Here is a 23,039-nt window from a genome sequence, read left to right as displayed (position 1 = left end):
TGTCTGTCAGCACTTTTCTCTGTCCGCACTTTTTTTGTCCGAAATTTATTGTCAGCACTTTTTCTGTCCACACCCTTTTCTGTCCACACTTTTTTCCGTCCTAAATTTATTCTGTCAGCACTTTTTCTGTCCGCACTTTTTTCTGTCCGCCCTCAGATCTTGAAAACTACTGAAGCTAGAGGGCTGCAAATTGGTATGTTGATCATCCACCCTCCAGTCATCAAACATACCAAATTGCGGCCCTTTAGCCTCAGTAGTTTTTATTTTTATTTAAGGTTAAAGTTAGCCTTAATCGTACTTTTGGCAACGATATGATAAGCCACCACCGGGCCGTGGCTGAAACCCTCATGGGCCGCGGCTCATACAGAAAACTCGTTTCAATCACCCCTTGTATTTGACAACACTGATATCTAACTATGCAATGAACCCCAGTCTTGTATCCGGGCTTGGGACTGACTTGACTGCAGAAACTTCTCTGAAGATATGATTTTTTTGGAAGAGATTCAGAGCGGCCGATGGGACGGGCAACCTTATAGTCTTCATCTCGTAGAGGCAGGAGGGAATGAATAGAATGAAGAGGAAAAAAAAAAAGTTGAATTTGAAGCAGGTAGGAGGGAAAGATTTGTCTTTCTCTCTCTCTCTCTCTTCTTCTTCTCTTTGTTAATACTACTACTATAAAACTGTTGCTCTCTCTCTCTCTCTCTCTCTCTCTCTCTCTCTCTCTCTCTCTGAAGTGAATCAGCGTTAAAGTGAGACAAATGCTATAACATGTTTTGAATTGGTAATGACAGCGAAGCTGATTTCCGGATTAGCGCGTGATTAATCCCGGGATTTCACGAAAAGGGATTTCAAGGGGGATTACCCAGGGATGAGAACCACTTTCGGACGAGATCAAATGCGAGAGGTTTCCTCAGGGCTCGTATCTCTCTCTCTCTCTCTCTCTCTCTCTCTCTTCTCTCTCTTTCTCTCTCTCTCTCTTTATGCAAATCCCTTTTGTACGCGCGTCCGTCCGGACGACGAGCGTGCGTGCGCGAGAGACCTTGCAATGTTTGTATGTATGTATGTACATATATGCATATATATATATATATATATATATATATATATATATATATATATATATATATATATATATATATATACATACATACATATACATATATAAACAAATATAATTTATAAATATATACTGTACACACTTACATAAATATATATACATAATGTATATACTGAAGTATTTAACGTAGATTTAAAAAACTAACAAAATAACACAAGACAAAACCCACGAAAAAGAAGAGAAATAAAAAAAAATAAAAATAAAAAACACAAAGCACAAAGGAACAAGAAAAGTCTACGGATGAGGGAGCAATCCCCATCACACAAGACCCTTTTTATCCCTTTTAAGAGGATCCAATCCTTTTAGTCTCAGATCCTATCCCTCCCCCTACCCCCTTCCCCGATCTTGCCTTACCCCCCTTCCCCTTCCTCTTTCCCTCCACCACCGGGCGAAAGGTATCCTATCATGTTATATACCAATTCGGAGTGGATTCGTTTGACGTAATGTGATTTCCTTCCCTCGACCAAGATGGAGTACGGGCCACATGGGACCTTTTCCTTCTACTCCCTTACTCCCACACTACTCCACAACTCCCTAACATCCCTACTCCCTACTAGCTTACTCCCTACTACACTGCTCCCTGATTTCCATACTCCCTTACTCCCCAAACTCCGACTCCCTACTGCCTTATTCCCTAACCTCTTACTCCACTACTCCCTACTCCTACCCCTTCTTTTTTCGCCGCCTATGCGCTATACTTGGGAATGGAGAGAGAGAGAGAGAGAGAGAGAGAGAGAGAGAGAGAGAGAGAGAGAGAGAGAGAGAGAGAGAGAGTAATAATAATAATAGAAAGAATAAGAAGAGAGAGAGAGAGAGAGAGAGAGAGAGAGAGAGAGAGTAGTAATAATAATAATAGAAAGAATAAGAAGAGAGAGAGAGAGAGAGAGAGATAATTACAGGTAAGTGATTAATCCCTATATAAAAAAAAATACATATCACATAAAAGTCATGCTAGACTTTGACTCTCTCTCTCTCTCTCTCTCTCTCTCTCTCTCTCCGTAGGAGTAGAAAGAGAGAAGGGAGGAAAAGAGGGGAAAAATCAGGCCCAAAGACGGACAGGTTTTTATTCGTCGCTGGGGACATCATAAACCATCCATCTGCTGGGGATCTTTACGGCTTTTCTCTCTCTCTCTCTCTCTCTCTCTCTCTCTCTCTCTCTCTCTCTCTTCAAAGGGAATAACCAATGGTATTGTGTATGTATGTATGTATGTATGTATGTATGTATGTATATATAAAATGTAAATTGGTCCTAAATTCTTTATATTATTATTATTATTATTATTATTATTATTATTATTATTATTATTATTATTATTATTATTATTATTAAATAAATATGGTTATATATCTGTAATTTGATCCTAAACTTTTAATATTAATAGAATATTAAAAATATTATTATTATTATTATACGATAGATAAACTTCTATAATAATAATAATAATAATAATAATAATAATAATTCCTTTTCTCTTCTTCCATTGCTCTTTGTAGTTCTAAACTAATTAAGGCTCAGGGTTGCCCATCCCATCGGCCTCTGCACGACTCTCTCTCTCTCTCTCTCTCTCTCTCTTTTCGCGCATGCGCCAACACCACTCTCCCTCCCTCCTTCACAAACGGCTAAGTAATTGGATCAGCTGCTAACGTAATATCCGGACTGTATTGACCAGAACACCCAACAGAAAATCTCTCTCTCTCTCTCTCTCTCTCTCTCTCCCTAAAGCCTCAGCCTCTTTCTGTGACCCACGTACACCTTACACAATTTCGTTCACCCTGTTTCAAAAAAGCGGAGAGAGAGAGAGAGAGAGAGAGAGAGAGAGAGAGAGAGAGAGAGAGAGAGAGAGAGAGAGAGTATGAGTTACTGCTATATTTAATACAAATATAGATACTATATCAAGAACTTTAAAATAACTAATGCAAATTAGAGAGAGAGAGAGAGAGGAGAGAGAGAGAGAGAGAGAGAGAGAGAGAGAGAGAGAGAGAGAGAGAGAGAGAGAGAGAGACTGCTTCACTAAATACCAATATAAATACAGAGGTTCTCAGCCGTTAAGATGACGACCTCTTAAGGATAAAATAATACAAGTTTGGGAAAACAGAAGTATTAAGAGAAATCCTTCTGTCGATATTTTGTCTTAGTGAAGTTGTTATATAATATATATATATATATATATATATATATATATATATATATATATATATATATATATATATACATACATACATAATACAAGTGAATTGAATTTGAAAGAGGAATAACACAAAGTTATCAAATATGAAATGATCGACGTACCATCTGCAAACATTACCCAATCAGTAAAACCCCAATTATTGTTGTCACTCGTTCAATATAAAACAAGAAATTCAGAACCCGCAGTGTAATAGCTTCCACGCAATCCACACATACATACACAAACACATACACACACAAACACACACTCGATATCATCTTTACGGCGAAGCTTTTTATTCCGACACGCACTCACATACACACATATTGGGCCGTTGGCAACTTCCAAAAACGGCAATTCTCTTACGCCCCGACTATATTTTGGACCATCCAATCTCTGGCCCCATCTTGTGGGGGGTGGGGGTGGGGAGGGGGAGAACTGCATGTGGTGGAGAGCGCTCTCTCTCTCTCTCTCTCTCTCTCTCTCTCTCTCTGCTTCTGAAGAACCGTGGCTGTGGTGGAGAGGGTGGTGGAAGGGAAGTAATATTTTTCTCTCTCTCTCTCTCTCTCTCTCTCTCTCTCTCTCTCTCTCCACGCTTCTGAAGAACCGTGGTGGAGAGGGAGGAGGAAAGGAAGGTTTGAGAGAGAGAGAGAGAGAGAGAGAGAGAGAGAGAGAGAGAGAGAGAGAGAGAGAATCTGTCGTGGGTATAGTCGTAAAGGATTTTGCCATCATGGTGTCTATTGACCTGTAAGAGCAGAAGTTTGGAGAGAGAGAGAGAGAGAGAGAGAGAGAGAGAGAGAGAGAGAGAGAGAGAGAGAGAGAGAGACTTTTCTGGCAGCAGAGAAGTGGTAAAATCATAAAAACATTAATGAGAGACATTGCAAAATAAAAACGAAGAATGGGTAGGAGCAGCTCAAATCTCTCTCTCTCTCTCTCTCTCCATCAAACACAGGTGCCGATGCCACCTCCCTGCTTATAACCAACTCGAAACCACAACCGACAGACAGACATACTCACCTTCCCCCCACCATCCCACCATCCCCACATGGATCCAAACTCCGAGGTCCTCCTCCCTAACTACTAATTCCATTAATTGTGAACCTCCCAGGGCTATCAATCTCCCACAATCCCCACGACGGGGAGCGAAAGATTGGAAAGGCGCGGCGGCGGCGGCGAGGAGAGGGGATTGGCAGGTCTTCCTAATCCTCCATCCTCCTCCTCCTCACAGCTGCTGAGAGAGAGAGAGAGAGAGAGAGAGAGAGAGAGGGAAACACCTATGCCAGATCTATTCAAGTGTACTTTTCTTTAATACGACATATTGTTAGCGTGTACGAGGCTTTGTAAATGGTGTGAGAGAGAGAGAGAGAGAGAGAGAGAGAGAGAGAGAGAGAGAGAGAGAGAGAGAGAGGGGGAATCTATACCAGATCCATACGGGTATAGCTTTTTTTATACATATTTTAACCTATACAAGGCTCTCGTGCCACCAAAAGATAGCTTGTGTGTGTGTATGTATATGTATGTGAGAGAGAGAGAGAGAGAGAGAGAGAGAGAGAGAGAGAGAGAGAGAGAGAGAGAGAGAGAGAGTGTATACATGTTTAAGTGATTACCATAGGAGATGGAGGTGAATTATTACTCTTAAAATTACCATACATATTCAGATGGTGTCTCTCTCTCTCTCTCTCTCTCTCTCTCTCTCTCTCTCTCTCTCTCTCTCTCTCTCTCAGCTGCGACTCACTACTATCGACAGACCTCCAGGTACATTATTCACATCTGATACCATCAGAACACACATAGATCGCCTAATCCTCCGCGTGGGATCGGACTCGGGAGACTAGCGTGGTGAGGGCGATAGAACAATATCAATAGGTGTGTGTGTGTGTGTGTGTGTGTGTGTGTGTGTGTGTGAGAGAGAGAGAGAGAGAGAGAGAGAGAGAGAGAGAGAGAGAGAGAGAGAGAGAGAGAGAGAGTCCTTAAATAACAGAGTTCTCATTTGGGAAAATAATCCTTACACAAACTGAGTTTCATATTTTTACGTGTAGAGAGAGAGAGAGAGAGAGAGAGAGAGAGAGAGAGAGAGAGAGAGAGAGAGAATCCTTAAATAACAGAGTTCTCATTTGGATGAGAGAGAGAGAGAGAGAGAGAGAGAGAGAGAGAGAGAGAGAGAGAGAGAGAGAGAGAGAGAGAGATAAATTTGTGGTGAGATGACTTTGCCATCATGCTGTATATTGTCCTGAAAAAGCCAATGTTTGAGAGAGAGAGAGAGAGAGAGAGAGAGAGAGAGAGAGAGAGAGAGAGAGAGAGAGAGAGAGAGAGAGAGAGAGGTACAAAAGCCTGGAATACAATACCGGCCGTTTTAATTCCAAAACCCATTTTGTATCGGGGTCATGTTTACTTCCAAAATGACAAATAAGAGATTGTGGGTGTGTGGGAGAGGGGAGATGGGAGGAGGGAGAGAGGAGAGGGGAGAGGGGAGAGGGTAGAGGGGAGAAGAGGGAGAGGGGAGAAATAGGTTTAAAATATGTTTGCCGGGCGCATTCAAAGGTCATTTCTGTTTGGGTAAATAAATGCACAATTGCGCTCCGATTTTCCCCCCTCCCTTTGCAATTGCAAAAACAAAAGTCGCCCGGCGGAATAAATGTTGCACAAAATGCTTGATTGCATTTTTTGTTGATGCTGCTGTTTTTTTTTTTTTATACTCTTTTTATATGAACTGGAATGAATGCAGCTCTTAAAATATTTTACAGCCGGTGATAAATGCCTTGTTTGTAAATCGTCCTGTGACAGAGGGGATAATATTAATGTGAGTTCTCTCTCTCTCTCTCTCTCTCTCTCTCTCTCTCTCTCTCTCTCTCTCTCTCTCTCTCTCTCTCTCTCTCATCAGTACCCAAAGCATTTTATTAAAGGTGGTTTTCGTTTCTCTCTTTCCCTTTTCAATAACCAAAAGTGTTTCAACTCTCTCTCTCTCTCTTTTCAGTACCCAAACAATTTACTAAATGTATTTTAATCTCTCTCTCTCTTTCCTCTATATATATATATATATATATATATATATATATATATATATATATATATATATATATATATATATATATATATATATATAAATACAGATTCACCACAAGCAACACCATGTAAGTAAACAGACGAATCCATCAAACACAATGAACCAAAACAATCTACGAATCCCAAACAGACGAAAGAATAAAATTGGAGGAGAAACAACAAAAAGACTTTAAAAAACCAGGAAAAAACGTCAAGACGATAAGAGGGAAAACGGAAAGAATTTTTTCCCATCAGTGGAAGCGAGAAATGATGAGGAGGAGGAGGAGGAGGACGGATGGAGGGAGGGAGGGAGGGAAACCTTTCCAGGATGCGCACGAAGGCGACAGTGTCACGCCCACCGGACTGGAACGGCGGAAGGCGATGCGGTCGCTGGAAAGGTCCTGGAAAACGCTTCCAGGACAAGACTGTGAGAGAGAGAGAGAGAGAGAGAGAGAGAGAGAGAGAGAGAGAGAGAGAGAGAGAGAGAGAGAGAGAGAGAGAGAGAGCTTGGAAAGAATGCACTGTCTTTGCCAATGGGTGAGAGAGAGAGAGAGACAAAGTGCCTGGAAAGAATGAATTGCCTTTGCTAATAAGAAGAGAGAGAGAGAGAGAGAGAGAGAGAGAGCCTGGAATTGCTCGTTACCTGGAAAGCATGAACTGTCTTTGCCAATCATTGAGAGAGAGAGAGAGAGCCTGGAAAGCATGAACTGTCTTTGCCAATCATTGAGAGAGAGAGAGAGAGAGAGAGAGAGAGAGAGAGAGAGAGAGAGAGAGAGAGAGAGAGAGAGAGAGAGCCTGGAATTGCCCGCTACCTGGAGTGTATGACCTGTCTTAGCCAATCACTGAGAGAGACAGAGACAGAAACAGAGAGAGAGCCTGGAATTGCCCATCGCCCTGGAAAGAGTGAATTGTCTTTGCCAATCATTGAGGGTAACCGAGCGTTCACTGGAAAGGAGGTTTTCTATGGGGTGGTTCTGGTCGAAGTTGTGTTTTTCCTATTTTCTGAGAGAGAGAGAGAGAGAGAGAGAGAGAGAGAGAGAGAGAGAGAGAGAGAGAGAGAGAGAGAGAGAGAGAGAGAGCTGGAATTTTTTTTCCTTGAAGCTACTAGTTTCGAGTTTGAATATCGTATTTTGAGAACCGAGAAGAGGGGAAATAAAGCATTAGGATTAATTAATCTGTCTGATGATCTATATATATATATATATATATATATATATATATATATATATATATATATATATATATATATACATATACACATACACATAGCTTACATCTCATATCCACTGCATATCTTTCTCACTCTCTCTTTCTGCTTCTTCCTCTCCCTTGTGTAGTTTCTTGTCTACCTCTCTCTACCTACCTACCTACCTACCTCTCTCTCTGTCTCTGTTTATTCATCTGTCCACATCTACCTGTCGGGAAAGCCGAGAGGAAAGAGCACCATCCACTTTGCATCATCCGAGCCTGTCACTCGGCCGAGACAATCCTAGCCAGGTGAAATTTTGAATCGGTTCTGGATCTTTTAAGAGAGAGAGAGAGAGAGAGAGAGAGAGAGAGAGAGAGAGAGAGAGAGAGAGAGAGAGAGAGAGAGAGAGAGAGCGAGAGTTTGTTACATTACCATCATCTATAAGGTAACATTTTCAAGAGAGAAGATTGGGTATATTTTTGGGGGGGTTAATGAGAGAGAGAGAGAGAGAGAGAGAGAGAGAGAGAGAGAGAGAGAGAGAGAGAGAGAGAGAGAGAGATTGCCATAATCTATAATGTAACAAATTTTTTAGGAGGGATAAAGATCGAGTTTCCAATCTTTTACGGGCATATCGCCGTTTAGAGAGAGAGAGAGAGAGAGAGAGAGAGAGAGAGAGAGAGAGAGAGAGAGAGAGAGACTGTTACCGCGCTGTAATCTATAAGGTAACACATTTTTATGGGAGAGAAAAATAAATTGCTTTTAACAATTTTTGGAGGGTGGAAATCGACGTTCACAGAGAGAGAGAGAGAGAGAGAGAGAGAGAGAGAGAGAGAGAGAGAGAGAGAGAGAGAGACTCCGGATAACCTATCACATGCTTCAGGCCTACGAGCTCGAAAAAGACGGCTCAACATTTACATAAAAATGCAGGCGATATATATATATCACACGCCATTTTCCTAGAAACACTTATTTGAATATCAGCGACGGAGAATTCACCTCAGCAGAGAGAGAGAGAGAGAGAGAGAGAGAGAGAGAGAGAGAGAGAGTTTGGGAAATTACCTAGAAGTGGCTATTCCCGAGGTACAGAGAACTGGATATTCAAAGGTATGCGTAGCTGAATGTTTGTGTATGGAAAATGTCACGGTGAATGTGATATCAATTTACATGTGCTTGCTTGTTTGTTTGTTTGTGTATGTATGTATATATGTATAATATATATATATATATATATATATATATATATATATATATATATATATTATATATATATATATATATATATATATATATATATATATACATATACAAAATATTTCTACACCAACGCCAGCGAAAATGAAAGTGAATAAAAATGTATGCACAGGAAAAACCAGTCTCTTTTTAATCTTTCTAATGGCGACAGAGCCATTCCCCGAAAAAATAAAAATCCAATACCAATTTTTTTTTCCCCTCTCCGGCGCTCTCAAAACTAACGAATGTTTGTGCGGATATTTTAAAAGCGAGAGAGAGAGAGAGAGAGAGAGAGAGAGAGAGAGAGAGAGAGAGAGAGAGAGAGAGAGAGAGAGAGCAATTTCAAGGCTATTTTCTGTGAGGGCCATATGTGTCAGTTAAATAATACAAAGCCACTGTTTCAATTTTTATTTTTATCTCCATCCCTTTTCACTCGAGTGTTACTATTCTCTTACCTGAGCTCTCTCTCTCTCTCTCTCTTGGTCTCTCTCTCGTGCGAGGTCTTTCTCTTTCTCTCCCTGAATCTTTCTCTTTTTCTCTCTCCCGGTCTCTTTCTCCCTGAATCTTTCTCTCTCTCTCTCTCGTGCAAGGTCTTTCTCTTTCTCTCTCTCTCTCGTGCGAGGTCTTTCTTTCTCGGTCTCTCTCTACCTCTCCCTGATTCTCTCTCTCTCTCTCTCTCACTCTCTTTCTCGGTCTCTCTCTCTCTCTCTCTCTCTCTTTCTCGCCCGAGGTCGAATCAGTGCATTCATGCCTTTCAATTGCATCTGTCTGCAAAATTTTTTTTACAGGCATTTGCAATTCAATTTCTCAATGTTTGTGTATTCATCTGGTTTTTTTGAGCAATATTTTTGACGAGTAAAACCGAATATTTTTTACCGTGAACATGCTTAAACACATTCAATCTCCCTTTCAAATTAGAAATAAGCAGAGTATGAATATATAGACTTCATTAGCACTCACTTTCAAAGTCATGTATAAACGAAAACAAATTTATATCCATTTTCAGAATGATGGACAAGCAACCTACAGTATGAATATACATTATACATTAACACACTTTCAGTCATGAATATATGCATAAATGAAAACAAATTTATATTCATTTTCAAAATGATGGATACGCAACCTACAGTATGAATATACATTATACATTAACACTCACTGTCAAAGTCAGGAATATGAATAGATAAAAGCAAATTTATATTCATTTTCAAAATCACAGATATGAATAAAAACAAAATTAAACCTCATTTTCAAAATATCAACAAGCAAGTCGAATATGAACACGGAAAACATATCATTATTCAACCTCACTTTCAGAAGGCGAATACTACGTCAAATATACGTCACACCATTAACGCCTCACTTTCACATTCCCCACATGAACTGCGTGAACCTGAGAGGCAGTCACTGTCAGCCGAGATTTTCGCCGAAGGAAAGATATTTCGCCCCGTCAATTAACCCCGCTTCCCCAATCCTTCAGTTTCATCGAGTCCCAATATGTGTATACATAGCAATTGAGTGCGCCCGGTCCATCACCGCAAGTCGCGACCTCTCGGCTCCGCCGGGGGAGAGAGAGAGAGAGAGAGAGAGAGAGAGAGAGAGAGAGAGAGAGAGAGAGAGAGAGAGAGAGAGAGAGAGAAAAAAAACCTTGTACAGTGAAATAAATTATGTAAAAAATTAAAACTATCTGAGAGAGAGAGAGAGAGAGAGAGAGAGAGAGAGAGAGAGAGAGAGAGAGAGAGAGAGAGAGAGAACCTTGTACTGTGAAATAAATTATATATGTAAAAAGTAAAAATATCTGAGAGAGAGAGAGAGAGAGAGAGAGAGAGAGAGAGAGAGAGAGAGAGAGAGAGAGAGGGGAAGGAAGGGAGAGAGAATCTTGCTCTGTGTAGTAAATTTTGTAAAACATGAAAACAAGAAAAACAGAATCTCATCGAGAGAGAGAGAGAGAGAGAGAGAGAGAGAGAGAGAGAGAGAGAGAGAGAGAGAGAGAGAGAGAGAGATAAGACCTCCATCCCTTGCAGTCGGTTCCACGACAACCAACCTTTCCAATGTTACAAGGAGGAAAGAATTTTATCTCTCTCTCTCTCTCTCTCTCTCTCTCTCTCTCTCTCTCTCTCCGTTCCGAAAAGATTTATGTATGTGTCAGCATTCGGAGGGTCGGGGAAAAATGGAAAGGAAATATTTGCTGACTCTGAACAACACCGAAGTTTTTGCCGGCCGGGAAAAACGGTATGTCAGTCCTGCCAGGGGGTGGGAGAAGGCTCTCTCTCTCTCTCTCTCTCTCTCTCTCTCTCTCTCTCTCTCTCTCTCTGTAACTTTGAGAGTATTTTGCTTACGAAAGATGTAACTAGGGACAAATACTGCCAAAACAAGGATGAAAAACAAAGGAAATCAGAAAAAATACATAAATTACAACTCAAAATATTAAAAAACAAAAGTTGTTGATATAGTTGACAAGTGAACTGAATTACGTACATGGTAGTCAGTCGACACATGTTGGTCGCAGATACCTCTTCCGGAGGGCCATACCAACGCCTCGAACAAACCCCTCTAAGGTAGGAAACGGGTAATGGCACTAGAGTGTACGTAAAGACTCAAAAATATAAAATCCCCCTGGGGGAAAATTTACAAGATGCTATCACAGGGGTGTAGAGAGCAATGTGACCAGGGGCAGGTAGACAAGGTTGTTGGAGCAGGGATGGGGGTCACGTGTTAGGGGTAGGGGGAAGGTTAAAGGTTGGAGGGGAGAGGGGGAAGCCCAAAGAACACCTGGGGTAAAATGTACAAGTTGATCCCACAGGGGAGTAGAGAGCAATGTGACCAGGGGCAGAAGGCATGGGTGTTGAAGAAGGAAGGGGCACGTGCAGGGGTAGGGGAATGTTAAATGGGGAGGGGGCAGAGGGGAAGGGGGAAGCACAGTTAACACCCCTGGGAAAAATTTACAAGCTGCTACCACAGAGGAGTAGAAAGCAAAGGCATCAGGGGCAGAAGACAAGGTTATTGGAGTAAGGGGGGGGAGCCCACGTGCAGGGGTAGGGGAAGAGTAAAGGAAAGGGGGAGGGAGATAGGACCGGGGGGAAGAACGGAGAACAGCCCCAGGGGTAAGTGTAACCAGGGATAGAGGACACAGTTGTTGGAGAAAGGAGTAAAGGTGTCACCAGCTAGGGGTAGGGGGAAGTTCAAGGAGGGAGGGGGAGAGGGGAATGGGGAAGGGGGGAGGTAGAGGAGGGGGTGGAGCCCCCATGCCAGAACCTGGTGTAGAAAGTCAGGGGGAACAACATGATTCATTTGTCAATTTTGTCGCGTCTCTTGTCGCTCATGCAAAATTCGCCAGTGACTCCTGTTTGACATGACCTGCAGGGGAGGAGGAGGAGGAGGAGGAGGAGGAGGAGGAGGAGGAGGAGGAGGAGGAGGGGAAAAGCCAGGAAAGGAGAGAGGAAAGAGAAATGGGAGATGGAAGGGTAAGGATGACGGTCAATGGTTGAAAATAAATTTGGGATTTTTTTTTTTTAATAATTCGAGTCAGATATTAGAGAGAGAGAGAGAGAGAGAGAGAGAGAGAAAATCGATACTTTAACCCATTTGACGTTTTACAGGGCTATCTCTCTCTCTCTCTTTAAGTAATACATAATGTGCCTCATTTTTACAAAGGATTCTACTGTAGTTACGATAAAGAAACCGTTTTTAATAATAATAATAATAATAATAATAATAATAACAAAGATATATTTCTTACCTGCAAACGCAATACATAGACATCAATCTTTACCTTACAAACAATTGGACAACTCACGCCTCTTCAAATCAGATTGATTGATTTATGGACATTAAAACTGGCGTCACGGCCTCTTCAAGAAAGGAGGTATATAAGTGAACATAAAGGAAAGCTAGTCTAAACATACGAGACGAATATATAATAGAAGAAAGAGAAGTGTGTGCAAATGAACAACCTTTTGCTTAAGGTAATTTCTGCAGTTAATTAAGACGAGAGGAAAGTTTAGATAAATGTCTATGGAAATAACTTATAAACATTACTCACTAATAAGTGATTTGATACGAAATTATTTAAGCAAATAAAAACACTTTCCTTTCCGTAAAGTAACTTATAAACACTTAAGTAATTTGATTGGAAACTAGTTAAACAAGCAAATAAGGAGAAGGAAAATACTCTTATCTAAAACACTTCCTTTCCGCAAGAGACGTTTGTTGACACTAAAATAAACACGGCCTCGCTTACCATATACACATATAGCGACGCCAGATTATATGACCAGTCAATCACCTACGAAATAAGAAGAAGAAGAAGAAGAAGAAGAAGAAGAAGAAGAATGAAACATTTCTCACTTACACGTCTACACCTGACCTGTCAATCAGCTTCAATGAAGAAGAAGAAGAAGAAGAAGACGAAGAAGAAGAAGGAGGAGGAGGAGGAGGAGGAGGGGGAGGAGGAGGAGGAGGAGGGAATAATAATAATAATAATAATAATAATAATAATAATAACAATAATAATAATAATAATAATAATAATAATAATAATAATAAGAAGAAGAAGAAGAAGAAGAAGAAGAAGAAGAAGAAGATGGAGGAGGAGGAGGAGGAGAAGAAGAAGAAGAAGAAGAAGAAGAAGAAGAAGAAGAAGAAGAAGAAGAAGAAGAAGGAGGAAGAGGAGAATAATAATAATAATAATAATAATAAAAGGAAGAAGAAGAAGAAGAAGAAGAAGAAGAAGAAGAAGAAGAAGGATAGGAAGAAGGAAGAAGGAAGAAGGAAGAAGGAAACCGGCAACAAAGAAACAATTCCCACTTACATGTCTGTCTGCTACGTGGAGGATCGGCGGCCAAGCATGGAAAGAAAAGGAAATTCAAGTTAGTTCCGAGTTTTTATGCTTTTGCATGCATCAGGTTCACGTTTGCTGTACAGCTCGTGTGTCTGTGCATGCATACGCTTTATGAGCATGTGGTGGGTTTATATATATATATATATATATATATATATATATATATATATATATATATATATATATATATATATATATATATATTCTAACTTTATTCATCTTTCTTTAACAATCGTAATATGATAAAACATTTCTAAAGCTAACTTAAAATTAAATAATCTCTCTCTCTCTCGGCATCCCAATATAAAAACACACGCACAAATATACACACAGCTAAAACACTTAAAATAATCAATCACGAAAACGAAAATAATCTTAACCAAAATACAAAATATTACATTGAAAAATAACACCAAAAATGAAAATTGATTTTAATATAAACAAGTAAAAAATGCGCCGAAGTTTCTTCGGGGCAGTCGAGTTTTCTGTACACTGTATAATGCTATATGAGCCGTGGCCCATGAAGCTTTCAGCCATGGGCCAGTTGTGGCCTGTCCATAGCGTCGCCAGACGCACGATTAAGGCTAACTTTAACCTTAAATAAAATCGAAACTACTGAGGGGGGCTAGAGGGCTGCAATTTGGTATATTTGATGACTGGAGGGTGGATGATCAACATACCAATTTGCAGCCCTCTAGCCTCAGAAGTTTTTAAGATCTGAGGGCGGAGAGAAAAAAAAAAGTGCGGACGGGCAGACAAAGCCGGCTCAATAGTTTTATTTTACAGAAAACTCAAAAAAGAATGGAGGTTCTCTGTATAGAAACGGCCTGACAGCACCAACATATAAAACCTGGCTGTTCTTTCCCCGACGAAAAAGGAAAGAGATGTATTTTGCCCGACAGTGTTCCGGCAAACCGCGTTTGTGCATGAGAGAGAGAGAGAGAGAGAGAGAGAGAGAGAGAGAGAGAGAGAGAGAGAGAGAGAGGTATAAGCTGGGTATATTCTGTACCTTGAAAAATGAAAACCTGTTGTTTCTTTGTTATTTATTTTTGAGAGAGAGAGAGAGAGAGAGAGAGAGAGAGAGAGAGAGAGAGAGAGAGAGAGAGAGAGAGAGAGAGACTATTCCACAGTAATATTTAAATCATAATATTCAGCAATGGTATCAGTTACCCTAACATTATTATTATTATTATTTTACGTATAACTCCAACGCATTATTATTATTATTATTATTATTAAAAAAATAACCAAAACCCCTGAACCGCAAGAAAAATACAGGAATCTCTTTCCCCCCCTCACAAAAATCCACATTTTTCGCCGTTCCATAAATTCGCGAAAGACGAAGAATTCGCGAAGTTAAACGACCGCGGAACAAAGGGACCAGATGAACGGCTTTCACAGGCAGTATTGGAACTCGCTAAGATATCAAAGCAACCGAAGTCTTCTCTTTACGGCTGGACTGTCCTCCCTCCCTGCCTTTGAGAGAGAGAGAGAGAGAGAGAGGGTGCTCGAAAAGCTGGAACGAGAGATAAAGAATGAAATTTCCCACACAATAAAAGGGAGAGAATATATTTCCAGGTCTCATGAGAGAGAGAGAGAGAGAGAGAGAGAGAGAGAGAGAGAGAGAGAGAGAGAGAGAGAGAGAGAGAGAGCCTTAAAACGAGAGTAAAAGAGAGAGAGAGAGAGAGAGAGAGAGAGAGAGAGAGAGAGAGAGAGAGAGAGTTCCAGGACTCAAACACTACATTATTTTTTCCCTTCTTCTTGTACTCCTTCGTCAGCTCCTTAGCGCTGACGATGGTGCACCTCCTCCTCCCCCTCCCCCTCCTCCTTCAGTATAATAAGTATTGAGTCGGGGCAAAATACTGGAGAAGGGGGAGGAGGAGGAGGAGGTTGTCAGGTCTCGGAGGAGAAGAAGAAGGACTCTGAAAGGAGCCCAAGAGAGAGTTGGGGGCGGGGGGCGCCGCCCCTGGAGGAGAGAGCTTCCAAGGACCCTTCACCTTCCAAAAGGACCAGTCACTGCTGCTGCACGGAGCACACGAGAGCACGCTTCACAGAGAGAGAGAGAGAGAGAGAGAGAGAGAGAGAGAGAGAGAGAGAGAGAGAGAGAGAGGACCCATCTCCCTCCAGAGAGTCGTTCAGAAAAGAGGTCTTTGTGTGGAGTGGTCGTTAATTCAAGTGGCTCGTTATATCAAGAGGTTATGACGCTGGAAGCAGCAGCGGTGGTGGCAGGCCATCATGTTTGCCCCCCTCCCACCCCCATCACACACCTTCCCTCCCCCCCATCCCTCAATACAACTCATATAATACCATCTTTCTTCCTACTTTGCTACCAAGTGAACCCATTCGACTATCTTCCTGTTTCCGCCTCCTACTGTGTACTTCCTTCCTTCCTACTGATAACAGGGTGTCTCATATTCCTCCCCCTTCCTACTCCCCCTCCCCTCCCCACCACCGTCCACTTCCTGTCAATAACGAAGTTTTTCTCTCCGGTCTACCTAATGTTACCAATAAATTCTTGCCCATTCCCTCTGTCTACACCCTAGCTTCCTATAAAAGTATCCTTCAATCCTTACAAAACGTGTGCTATTTCCTTCCTCCCATCTACCAATAAATTATCCTCCTCCTGCTACACCTCCATTACCCATCCTACATATCCAATCCACTCTTTCCATCCTTTATCAAATCCTCAGTTATAGTAAACGGCACTTGCGTTTCTTCCAAGGCCCTGTACAGCCGTAAAAATTGATGTTTTCCAATTTATTTCTTCTTCTTCTTCTTCTTCTTCTTCTTCCTCTCTCCCCAAGACCATTAAGAGAAGGTTCTCTTGTGATTTCACCTACTTCCGAAAACCTCTCTCTCTCTCTCTCTCTTATTGCTTTGCTCTTGAGCATAGTTGTTGCTCTCTCTCTCTCTCTCTCTCCCTGTGTCTCCTAAAGTAATGACTATCAGAAATCGTACACGTTCTCTCTCTTTCTCTCTCTCTCTCTCTCTGAGATGTTCTCATCGTTGGGGATGTCATTTTTTTTTCTCTCCATCTCTCTCTCTCAAGTCTAGTTCCAAACATATTTTCTCTGTCTCTCTGAGATGTTCTGATCGTTGTGATGTCGTTTTTCTCTCAATCTCTCTCTCAAAAGTTCAAAAATTATCTCCGGAAACTGGCAATTCTCTCTCTCTCTCTCTCTCTCTCTCTCTCTCTCTCTCTCTCTCTCTCTCTTATACGAACCATTTTATTTCAATGTCAAAATTGTAATGTTTAAGACTTAGATAGTTTTGCCAATACGTAAAAATAAAACCGTGTTTTTTTATACCTCAGAATCCAAATTACAACAAACTACAACTATAATAAATTACAATAAACAACAACAACTACAACAACGGAATGCAAAACAACACTTCACAAATCGAATGTTTAGAAAAGAAACTTGTAGAATTTAGTATAATAGGAAAATACATACATGACATAACAATAAAAAAAAATGACTTAGTAAAATCTAATACTTCACTTCCCGTTCATTAAGGAGCCGAAGTTTTTAATCAATTTGGAAAAAATAAAATAAAAAACGCAGCCTCCTCCTATCTTCCTCGTTAGTTTTTTTTTTTTTTTTTAATACGGTTCGGGATGTTTGAAATCCATTAGCGAGAAAAAACTCAAGAGCGTAGTTTTTTTTCCCTTCATTTAAATAAGATGTGACTTTTTTTTTATTTACGTGATTTACTTAAAAGTAAATGGAATTAAATGGCATTTTTTTGTCTTATAAAATATGAAGGCTGAATGCAGCAATTAAAAATAATTATTGCAACTTGCAACCAAATTTGGTGGTCTGGTGCAAGTTTTTTTTTTTACTCAACATTTTCTTGTTAATGATTTTGTATAAGTTAACGCTGAAGTGCATAATCACCAGATTGTTACACAAAGAAAAAATATTATTATTATTATTATTATATTATTATTATTATTATTATTATTATTATTATTATTATTATTATTCAGGAGACGAATGTAATTCAAATACTGTCAGTATTCTGATTCCCATTCCAGTCTGATTCCAAACATCCTCGTTGGTTCCCATTCCCAATCCCTCCTTACAGTGATCACAATTCCACTTCCCACTACTTAACTTTTGTGGTCAAATATCTCCCCATTTCCTATTCCCATTCCCAGTCCTTACCCATTAAAAGATCGCCATTCCAATTCCTACATTTCTTGTATATTCCCTTATTCCCGCACGATGACCCCCATTCCAGTTCACACCTCCTACATCTCTTGCTGATTCCCTTCCCCATTCCCATTCCAATCTGTAACCTAACACACAATTCTCATTCCAATCATCGAATTCCCATTCCAATCTCCCAGCCCCTCTGCCAGGGGTCAAACCGAATCCCATCATTCCTTGAACGGAATCTCCCCACCCATCCAATCTTTTCCCTCGCCCAATTTTAGATTGGACCCTTACACTTCCCCTAAAGGTTTTCCTGTGCCTGGGGGAGGTGAAGGGGGAAGGGGAGGTGAGGGGGTTGCTTGTGCTGGGGAAGGGGGTTGGAAAAGGGGGAGGGGACCCTTTACAATACGGAGACGCTGACCTAAGGACCCCGAGTTATCGCTGACGCAAAGAGACCTACATTATGACGCCAATTTATCGCTAAGGGAATCTACAGAAGGGGAAGGAAAGAGAGAGAGAGAGAGAGAGAGAGAGAGAGAGAGAGAGAGAGAGAGAGAGAGAGAGAGGCGGTATAACAGCACTCGACGCCAGGAGAGGGGTGAAGGGCGGGAGAAAAAGAGTGGAAAATCAGATACGAGTGGGGGCTAAGAGAAGACTTGGAGAGAGAGAGAGAGAGAGAGAGAGAGAGAGAGAGATGCAAAGAGTGACAGAAAATGTCGATGCAAAAGGTGACATAAAAGAAAAAAAAAAAAAAGACTTCCAGAAGAGGTCTGACGATAATACTTTTTTCCTCTCTCTCTCTCTCTCTCTCTCTCTCTCTCTCTCTCTCTCTCTCCAGAAAAGACTAAACCGTTTACAGAAAAACAAAGATTATTATGATGATTTAAATACTGGCTGCCCAAGGAGTGAAAACCCGCGTTGACATATAGCACCATTCACTGACAACAGTCCTCCTTTCAAAGTGAGTGTGCTTGCGTACGTACGTATGCGCGAGCGCGTGTAAAAAAAAAATCCTCTCAAAATAGTGTTTGGGGAGAGAAGTCGGGTTATGAAGTCATAAAGAACGGGGAGGGGAGGGGGGAGGGGAGGGATAAGGAAGAGTGGTGCAGTCAAAAGCAAAGGGGAGTGAGGGGATGGGAGGGGTGCAGTCAAAAGCAAATGGGGAGGGGGAATGAGGGGGAGGGGATGGGAGGAGAATCAGGGGCAGGGAAGGGTGGAGGGTGGTGCAGTTAAAAGCAAAGGGAAGGGAATGAGGGGAGGGTGGTACAGTCAAAAGCAAGGGAGGGATGGGATGGGGAGGAAGGGGAGGGGTTTAAAGTCAGAAGCAGACAGACAAGGTCAAGAACTCCACTACAAAAGAGAAGAGACGAGAAGGGCCAGATCTCGAGTGGGTTACCGCGTGCACACTAAATAAAATTGTGACTAAGATGATGATGATATAATAATAATAATAATAATAATAGGTGTCATTATTATTACTGTTATTATTATTTACAAAACACTCATAGCAGCATGAATCTTAAACCGGAGAAACAAACCCACAATTATAATTAGATCTGTACAGACATCCTTAAAAGTAAAGCTTTATTTCCAAATATATTTCTACAGATACATAACTGTGGATTAGTTTCTCCAGTATTATTATATTATTATAAAAAAAGACCGCAGTGAGAGAGAGAGAGAGAGAGAGAGAGAGAGAGAGAGAGAGAGAGAGAGAGAGAGAGATACGTGCGAAAGAAAGAGGAGGCACCAGAAAAGGTCCTCTTCCAACACAACGAGGACCCTCGAACAAGGTCAAAAACCTCTGACTCAACGACCAATTAAAACGGAGTGGCACTTGGCACTGTCGAATGAGAGAGAGAGAGGGCCTAAGTGAGAGAGATGAGAGAGAGAGAGAGAGAGAGAGAGAGAGAGAGAGTAGGCATTCACTCGTTATTCTTTTAATAAACATGTTTTCGTGCGTGAGATGTGTGCATTTTAGTAAGTTGAGAGAGAGAGAGAGAGAGAGAGAGAGAGAGAGAGAGAGAGAGAGAGAGAGAGAGAGAGAGCCTTCACACGTGTGTCTTTAGGGTAAAAGATGAAGAAAATTCTTGGCGTGATTATACCCTATTCTTCGTACTATATTTCCTGATTTATTTATTGATGATTTATTCACCTCTTCTTATCACTCACATTCATATAAAATTCATTCAATAATAATAATAATAATAATAATAATAAAATAATAATAATAATAATAATAATAATAATAATTCTGACACATTCACGAACACGCAATATGGCGCCAGCCTTCCTATTCCCCCCTTCCACGCACTCGAGCCGTTTTCGCCTAGTCCTCAAAAACCGCGAAACGTGCCTCCCAGCGACTTTGAGGTGTCACCGCCAGCCCATCGACATATCCCTTACTCCACAGGGAGCAACTGCTGAGAGAGAGAGAGAGAGAGAGAGAGAGAGAGAAAGCGCAGGAATCCGCTTCTATAAGCTCCCTGAAATCCACTTCCTACAGGCGGTGTGATCTTGTCCCGGGCTTTAAGCTCTTCGTCCTTTCTCCTCCCCCGCCCCCTTCCCTTCCCCCTCCTATGATCTTCCCTTCAGAGTTATTCCTACACCCCACCCCCTTACCCCATCTATTCCCCTACCAATGGTACTAAACCCCCTCCTCCTCCTCCTACACGTTATCCTTGTTGACATTATAGTCAGGTGGCCCCTCTTTCCGAAGTCTCGCTCCCCCTTCCCCCTCCTCCATCTATGATCTCCCCTCCCCCATCAATGCAATCCTACTCCATCCTCCACCCCTCCCCTGTTGACATTAAAGGCAGGCGGCGGTGTGCAGCGATAAGGGGGGAAACTCTAAGCCCAGATAGGAAGGCGATGAGCTGTCCTCAGAAGCCCCATAAGGGAAGAGGGGAGAGGGCGAGGGGAAACTGGCTGATCACTGATCACAGCCACAGGAAATGAGGAAGGAGAGAGAGAGAGAGAGAGAGAGAGAGAGAGAGAGAGAGAGAGAGAGAGAGAGAGTAGGGAATACAGGCAAACAAACGCACAGCCTAAGTTGGACCTCAACATGAGTCTAGAAAAAAGTAGGCGAAGAGAGGAATGGCATATGGAACGCAAGAGGGAATGCTTGCTACGGATTCCCATTCCCACTCGCTTGATGGGAATCGTCAATTCAGCAATGGGAATGAACGGCTATTACTGTCTTCAACAACACTAGACTTACTGTAGGTCTTGAAGGGGTATATTTCCTTGATCTGTTAAAGCTTCTTATAAGACGAGAGAGAGAGAGAGAGAGAGAGAGAGAGAGAGAGAGAGAGAGAGAGAGATCTCAAGCCCGGAAAACCTGTTCCAGAATGTGACGGGACAGACAGAATGGGAATGGTAATTGAAAGAGGAATAACTCGGTATTTTTCTGCAGTTCCATCATCAGTTTCTTTAAACTCTTTCTCAACGCAAAAAAGGATAATGATATTCATAATAACGTCAATGACATCACAGCATCTCTCTCTCTCTCTCTCTCTCTCTCTCTCTCTCTCTTTGGTATCTTGACACCAGTTTACAGAAATTAGTTAATCAATTGATTTATCTTTCTCAACGAAGTAATAATAACACTAATAATATTCATATTTTATGCCTCTTTTAATTAAACTGATTATCTTCTCTCTCTCTCTCTCTCTCTCTCTCACTTTGTTTGATGTCATAATTAATCAAATAATTCATATATCTCTCTCCACAGAACACTAATAATAATATTCACATTAATACTAACACTTCAGCAATTATCGTTCTCTCCCTCCTTCTCTCGCTCTCATTCCGCGCATGCACGCGCGCGCGCACTCACCGCCCGCCCACCCACTCACCCAAGCCATGTCAAAAAACTGCTTCACCACCACCACCGCCGCAGCAGCAGCAACGGCTCTGCTGATATCCCAAGATTGGGCAGAATAGATCATTTCCCAAGCTCTGCCCTCAACTCAATTAGGTCGGGTTCTGACAAGCATTTCAATAAGTCACACGGCGCGGCGGGGGCGGGGGAGGCGGGTGGGTGGGTGAGTTGGTAGTTTGTGGGCGGGTGGGGGACGCCCAGACGCCCCTACCCCTTTCCCACCATCGAGTCCAAAGTGCCCACTGACGTCGTCGCTTCCTGCTTCGGTATTCGTGGGTTCATGGGGCGCCTCTTCCGACGTCCTCAAAGGGCTTTCAGCTTAGGGGCAGGGGGTAGGAAGGAAGAGAGAGAGAGAGAGAGAGAGAGAGAGAGAGAGAGAGAGAGAGAGAGAGTCAGTTTAATTAAAAGAGGCATAAAATGATGTCAGTATAACTACATCTGCTGAAGTCCGGTCTAGTTTGGGAACAGGAAGAGAGAGAGAGAGAGAGAGAGAGAGAGAGAGAGAGAGAGAGAGAGACTGAAGATACAAACATATGAAATATATGAGAGAGAGAGAGAGAGAGAGAGAGAGAGAGAGAGAGAGAGAGAGAGAGAGCCCTTTAATTAAAAGAGGCATGTGTCACTATAACTGCAATTGCTTAAGTCTGGTCTAGTAACGGCCTCCAGTGGAATTAAAAAAAAATAAATATAATACCGGCACGTGCGCGCGCACGCACATAAAAGCGTACAAACACACACACACACACACAGTCCAATTACTCGACAAACAGGAGCTGAATAATGGAGAGTGAGCAAAAATTAAAAGCGTCATATCCATTCGGGCCTATTAGTCAATTCCATGATTTAGTCAAAAACATGTGCGCAGTCAACGCATGACCTATTTTCCACGATAGATTCCATTAGTATTTTATTCAGGACCATTAGTCGATTACAGCTGATGACACATCAGAGAGAGAGAGAGAGAGAGAGAGAGAGAGAGAGAGAGAGAGGACGCCTAACGGTTCTCTATGCTTTAAAAACAAACAGCAGTAACTATGATTCCTCTGCTTACATAGTACTAGTCTCATGCTATTAGAATTGAGTCCGTCTCTGATTCTTTACCCTCCTACTAATCCCGCTCTTCTAACTACTACTAATAGTAGTTCGATTATGATGCTGCTCTATCTCCCGTGCTCCTACTATCTATAACCTCGATGTTGCTACTACTAGGGCCTATTAAAGTAATAATTCTCTGTATTTATACTGCAATATTTCTGCTCCTACCATTCCTTCATGTCATTACCTCGCCTCCTACAACTCTTTCTTCTTGCTTCTGCTGCTACTAGTAGCATCAGCCCCTGTCACTTGCTACTACCATATACCTCCTTGCTTCTAACCCCCTCCCACTACTAACATGTGCGTCTTAGC

General features: G+C 41.7%; 1 protein-coding gene across 1 annotated transcript in view; it reads right to left on the bottom strand.

The window, feature by feature from the left end:
- LOC136829966 (transducin-like enhancer protein 4) overlaps positions 1-23,039 on the bottom strand; it is a 162,110-nt gene that overhangs the window by 29,003 nt on the left and 110,068 nt on the right. The window contains exon 11 of the mRNA XM_067089141.1: positions 11,228-11,302. Coding sequence (XP_066945242.1) covers positions 11,228-11,302 — 75 coding nt within the window. The remainder of the gene's footprint in view (positions 1-11,227; positions 11,303-23,039) is intronic.

Source organism: Macrobrachium rosenbergii, chromosome 45, assembly GCF_040412425.1.
Source record: "Macrobrachium rosenbergii isolate ZJJX-2024 chromosome 45, ASM4041242v1, whole genome shotgun sequence".
Lineage (NCBI taxonomy): Eukaryota > Metazoa > Arthropoda > Malacostraca > Decapoda > Palaemonidae > Macrobrachium > Macrobrachium rosenbergii.
This window is presented reverse-complemented; position numbering and strand designations above follow the sequence as displayed.